Here is a 5,823-nt window from a genome sequence, read left to right as displayed (position 1 = left end):
GCACGTGACCTGCGGTCACGTGGTGGGGGCAGGAGGGGCAGTTATAGAGTGGGGGCAGCACTTATGGGGTTGGGACAGCAATTCTGAGCCTGGGGGGCAAGTTATGGGGTTGGGGGCAGTTATAGGATGGGGACAGTTATAGGGTTGGAGCAGTTATTGGGGTGCAGCGGGGGAAGATCTGGGACTGGGGTGGCAATTCTGGGCCTGGGGGGCAGCAGGGGCAGTTATAGGTTTAGGGGGCAGTTCTCGGGCTGGAGGGTTAGTTGTGGGACCGGGGTGGGGCAGTAGGGGCAGTTATGGGGTTGGAGGTCGGTTATGGGGCTTTGAGGAAGTTTTGGGGCAGGTGGGCAGCAGGGGCAGATCTGGGGCTGGGGGGCAGTTGTGAGATTGGAGTGGCAGATCTGGCGCTGGGGGGCAGTTCTGGGCCCGAGGGCCACAAACCGGAGCAGACCCCGCTCAGTCCGTCCCTTTACTCCCCACCCCAGGCAGCAGCAGCAGTGGGTGGGCGCAGGACCCACGTAAGGCACAGAGATGGGGGGGGCTGCGGGCGCTCGGCCCCCTCCGGCCGCGCTCAGCCCTCCCCTCAGTCCGTCAGCTCCGGGGCTCAGCCCCGGCTCCGTCCTCCTCCGGGAGAGCTCCCGGCCATCCTGGGGGCCCGGCGGGGGGGTCTATGGGCTGTGGTTCAGGGACACCTCGCCCAGCCGGTCCCCCAGCTGCTGGATCTGCTGTGCCGAGGCGGTGTCGGGCAGCAGCACCTCCACGGTGTAGCTCACCTTCTTGGAGTGGAGGAAGCTGTACGTGTTGTCGAACCGCAGCACGTCTGGGGGAGGGACGGGACGGGGGGGTCAGGGACACGGGGGAGCACCCCGGGGTCAGAGACAGGGGGAGAGCACACCGGGGGTCAGGGAAGCAGGGGGAGCACCCCAGGGGTCCCCCCCAACACCCCAGGGTCAAGGACACACGGGACGCATCCCCTGAGGATCAGGGACACGGGGGAAGCACTCCTCGGGGGTCAGGGATATGGGAGGAGCACCTTGGGGGCAGGGATATGGGAGGAGCACCCTCAAGGGCCAGGGACATGGAGAGCACCTCGGTGGTTCCCCCCAGCACCCCCGAGGGTCAGGAACACGGGGGGAGCACCCTGGGGGATCAGGGACATGGGGGGAACACCCCGGGGGTCCCCCGCAGCACCCCGGGAGTCAGGGCCACGGGGGAAGAACCGCCGAGGGTCAGGGGCGCGGGGAGCACCCCGGGGCCGGGGTCACTCACAGATGCCGGGCGTGGAGCAGGTGAGGGAGCCGTCCTCAGGCACCATGTGGGCGTTGTAGCGCTGGTTGGGGAGCACCTCGGTCATGTCGCCCGCCCGCTGCCGCTCCCCGATCTTGGTCTTCATGTACACCCCGAAACCCACGTCGGCGCCCTCCGAGCGGAACTGCCACCTGCGCCGGGCACGGGGGGCCTGCGGTGGGCTGGGGGCACCGCCAGGGTGACACCCCCTCCCCGCCCCGCGGCACGGAGCCCTGCTCACCTGAGCACGCAGCCGGGGAAGAGGATCTCGTACTCCACCTGGTGGGACGACCCCCGGTTGACCACCACCGAGTGCTCGTACTGCTGTGCCAGCTGGTCCCGCACGTAGTAGCTCTGCGGCACGTCCCCCCCGTAGTTGATCTGGGAGGGGATGGAGGATGTGGGCATGGGGGAACCACCTGGCGCCCCTAAGTAATTCAGCAGGAGCCTCTCCTACCTTGCTGGAGCACTTGGGGTCCCCGTCAGGGTCCGTCATGGTGCCCCCGTACTCCACTGGGATCTGGTCAGGGTCGATGTACTTCTGCAGGACCTCCTTCCAGTTGGCTGGGGGGTGACAGTGGGTTTGGGGGGGCTGTGAGCCCCAGCCCAGCTGGGGAGCCCCCCGGGGTTGGGGTATCCCCCTGGGTGAGATGACAGCAGTGTCACCCCTGTTTTGGATGCTCTGAGGGGGGTCAGGACTCACATCCCAGCACCACGACCTTCTTGCGCGTGTCCTCGCTCAGGAAGTGCTTGACCAGGTTGTAGGCCACGGGGAAGATCTTGGGGGCTGGGGGTGGTGAAGGGTGTTAGAGGGGTGTCAGCACCCGGACAGGGGGAGCAGGGCCCCGGGGCTGAACTCACCCTTCACAATAAACAGGCGCTTGAGGGACTCCGGGAAGTTCTCCTCGAACATGGACAGGAGCTGCAGGAGGGGGTAGCTCAGGTCACCCATCCCATGCAGCCACCAGGACCCTCACCCCAAAATGCTGGGGGCTGCAGGGCACCGCAGGGACCTGCTCCTGCATCATCCCCAGGGCCAGGGCTCAGCCTGGATCCCTGTGGTCCCCCAGGGCAGTGGGATGGGCAGGAGCCCCTCACCTCCCCGTACGCCTCCACGGCTGGTTTCCAGAGGTGCTTCAGGCCCAGGCCCTCGCAGTCGTAGATCATCATCACCATCTCCACCTTCTTGCCCAGCTGGGGCAGGAGGATGGGGGGAATTAGGCAAGGGGGTTCAGGGATGGGGTGGTCCCTGACAGGCTGGTCCCCTCCAGCCACAGCCTCCCCTCAAGTGTTGGTGTGTGGACAAGGGGCATCACGGGACCTGGGGGTCCCAGCTGGGACAGGGACATGGGCTGGGGGTCAGGAGCTTGTGAGGATAGATAGGACATGGATATATGGGGCTGGGCAGGACATTGAGTTGTGGGGATGGACCAGAGATGGACATATGAGGTTGGCAGGGACATGGTCCATAGTGGAGTGGACAGGACATGGACTTGTGGGGCCGAGGTGGATGGAATGACCTATAGGGCTGGTGAGTGAGGACATTGGCTGGTAGGTATGGACCAGAGATAGATGCATGAGGACATTGGGTTTTGGGGATGGACATGGACCCTGAGGACCTATAGGGCTGTGGAGGATAATGGCTGGTAGGGTTGGACAGGATGTGGACTTGTAGAGCTGTGGAGGACATTGGGTGGTGGAGATGGACAGGACATGGGCTGGCAGGGACACAGGCTGAGGGGGATGGACAGGACATGGACCTACAGAATATATAGGGCTGTCAAGGACATTGGATGATGGGGATGGACCAGAGATGGACATATCGGTCTGGAGAGGACATTGGGTGATGTGGACTTGTAAGGCTGGCAGGAACATGGACTGAGGGGGATGGACAGGGGATCCTGGATCTATAGGACCTATAGGGCTAGGGAGGACCTTGGATGGGGGAGATGGACAGAACACAGACTCGTGGGGCTGGCAGGGATATGGACTGATGGATATGGACTGGACATGGGCTAATAGAGCTGGCGGATGAGGGCATTGGCTGGTAGGGATGGATCAGAGATGGATGTATGGGGCTGGGGAGAACATTGGGTGGTGGAAATGGACAGGACATGGGCTGATGGGGATGGACCAGGGATGGACAAGTGGGGCCGGGGAGGTTATTGGGTGGTAGGGATGGACCAGATGTGGACTTATGTGGGATAGGACATGGACCTGTAGTGCTGGGGAGGATGCTGGCTGGGAGGGACGAACCAGATGTGGACTATGGGGCTGGCAGGGCCATGGTCCCATGGGGCTGGTGGGCACAGGGCCTTTGTGGCCAGCAGGGCACAGGCAGGTGCCCACCTTTTGGGTCTGCTGCTCACACTCGTGCCGCAGCACCTCGCAGTCCCGGAACTTGTTCTTGAGCAGGTCCTGCTTGGAGGCAGAGAAGAGCAGCCCCTTGGCGTCCAGCGGCCCGATGATCTCGTAGCACACCGGGCTGCCCTCGCGGTCGTAGCCACACATCCCCCCAGACATGTACTTGCGGATCACCTGCGGGAGCACGGGGGGCTCAGGGCACTGCACACCCCTGGGGGGGCTCAGGGGGACAGTCCCCTCCAGGGCCACGCCCCGGGGGCCAGGGACACCCACCTCAGGTGCCTCCCAGGCGATGATGTTTTCGGCGTCCATGCGCTTGCGGACCTCGAGGTGCTGGGGGGGGCAGAGTGAGCTGGGGTGAGGTTTGGGGACCCCATGGGATGGGGTCCACCCCATGGGCACGTCACCCTTGGGAGAGAGGGGTTGGGCTGATGGCCTGGGGTGCACTCTCCCATGCCAGGTATGTCCCGTGCCAGGGGACAGCCTGAGGACACCCCAAAAGCGGGGTGCCCCTCTCACCTTGCGGAGCATCGCCTCCGCCTTGGGCAGGTCGAAGCAGCGCGCTGCAAGAGAGCAGAGAGCTCAGAGATCAGCCCCCCGCAGGACCCCCGGGAGTCTCCCAGCCCCCCCCCAGGGATGCCCCACACTTTGGGGTTACCTCGGAGCCATTTCAGAAGGAAATAGTCGTCCTGAGCAGGCAGGGAGGGCAGCACGTCCTGCAGCTTCTCCCGGAACTGCAGGGACAAGAGGGACAGTTGGTGAAGGGGTCGCTGATCCCTCCCCAGAAAGCCCAAGGCTGGAGGTTTGTCCCCTTCTTTTCACCCCAAAAAACCCTCAGCCAAGACTGGGACGTTCCCAGGGAAGGGTCACGCCGTGCCCTGTCCCTGGTGCCACATGCAGCCGGGATCACCGGTCACCTCCTGGCAGGGGACTGTCCCCAGGCTGGCCACCAGCACCAGGTGTCCCCAGGCACTGGGTGTCCCAAGCCCTTGCACAAGGGTGTGAGTGTGGGCTGTCACCACCCACGGGAGCCAGGCTAACCGGTCTCCTCCAGTGACATCCTTTGGGATGGAGTCAGTCACTGTGCATCCCCCTGCTCCAGCGACCCCGCAGTGGGTCACAGCCCCCTGGTGCAGGCAGGAGGGTGTTGGGGTGCAGGACTGGGGGGGGTTGGGGGATCTGGGATCCCTTTCCCATGTGGCCCCGCTCACCCAGGCCAGGCTGCGGCCCAAATCTCTGTACCAGCCGAGGCCCTTCCCTTAATGAGCCTGATTAGCTTATCTCCTGCTGAATTTAGGGGTAATTAAACCCGGGATTAGCTCCTTCACCCTGCTGGCCGACAGACGGGTTTGGCCACTCGCCTCCCTCTCCTGCTGGGGCATGGCTGGCACTGGGCACAGTTTGGGCTCTGTGCCCCACGCCTGCCCCTGCCCCCCATCCTGGCACCCAGCGGGGTCATCGCCCGCCCGTGGAGTTTGGCTGGGTCCGAAAGGCAGCGATAAGATAAAGGCTCAGGGATGCCTTTGTGGTTGGGGTACAGTGAACCCCAATAAAAGCTGGCACCCCAAGAGGGGCTGGCAGAGGTGGGTGACAGTCACTAGTTCCTGGTCCCCCGAACTCTGCAGCAGGGTAGGAGGTTCCCCAGTCCCACGGGAAGGGTGGGAGAGGGAAATGGGGCTCGGCAGTGCCCAGTCCAGGGGGTCACCCAGGTGTCCCCACTGGGCAGCACCACGAGAGGCTCAGCCTGTGGGTTTGGGGTCCAGGGTGGGACAGAGGTGACAGGAAACCCCAGTGCCAGGGGTGCTGTGGTGAGGCAGGAGGTTCCCCAGTCCCGTGGGAAGGATGGGAGAAGGCCGGGGGGTCACCAGCGGGATGGTCCAAGCCAGCGGGATCCCCAGGACCCACCCGGGAGCCCCTGGTGGGCAGCACCATGGTGGGGCTCAGCCCGGGGGGTTGGGGTCTGGGATGGGGAGTGGAGGCAGTGGGAGCCCTCCTGCCGGGTTTGGGGTCTGGGGGCGATAGGAACTCCCCGGGTCCAGCGCAGTGATGATGCCTGTGGGTTTGGGATCCGGGATGGAGGAGCTGGAGGAGCGGAAGTCCCCCGGGGCCGGGAGTGGGAGTGATGCCGGTGGGATTGGGGTGCGGAGCCCCCCAGGACCGGGAGTAGGGGTG

General features: G+C 64.6%; 1 protein-coding gene across 2 annotated transcripts; it reads right to left on the bottom strand.

The window, feature by feature from the left end:
- Positions 1 to 455: 455 nt before the first annotated feature.
- On the bottom strand, positions 456 to 4,385 carry SEC14L2 (SEC14 like lipid binding 2). 2 transcript variants are annotated; one of them, XM_029964929.1, is made up of 11 exons: positions 4,310 to 4,385; positions 4,171 to 4,214; positions 3,925 to 3,984; positions 3,637 to 3,825; positions 2,386 to 2,481; positions 2,149 to 2,209; positions 1,991 to 2,074; positions 1,745 to 1,851; positions 1,529 to 1,668; positions 1,270 to 1,439; positions 456 to 820 (listed from the first exon to the last, which is right to left on the bottom strand). In XM_029964929.1, the coding sequence occupies exons 2-11, from the start codon at positions 4,180 to 4,182 to the stop codon at positions 669 to 671; spliced, it is 1,071 nt and encodes a 356-aa protein (XP_029820789.1). In that variant the 5' UTR covers positions 4,183 to 4,214; positions 4,310 to 4,385; the 3' UTR covers positions 456 to 668. The 2 variants fall into 2 exon arrangements, with proteins under 2 accessions (XP_029820789.1, XP_029820790.1); XM_029964930.1 differs by having other exon boundaries at positions 3,637 to 3,705.
- Between the last annotated feature and the right edge of the window lie 1,438 nt (positions 4,386 to 5,823).

Source organism: Manacus vitellinus, unplaced genomic scaffold (assembly GCF_001715985.3).
Source record: "Manacus vitellinus isolate BGI_N305 unplaced genomic scaffold, ASM171598v3 scaffold_84_pilon, whole genome shotgun sequence".
In the NCBI taxonomy this organism is placed as follows: domain Eukaryota; kingdom Metazoa; phylum Chordata; class Aves; order Passeriformes; family Pipridae; genus Manacus; species Manacus vitellinus.
This window is presented reverse-complemented; position numbering and strand designations above follow the sequence as displayed.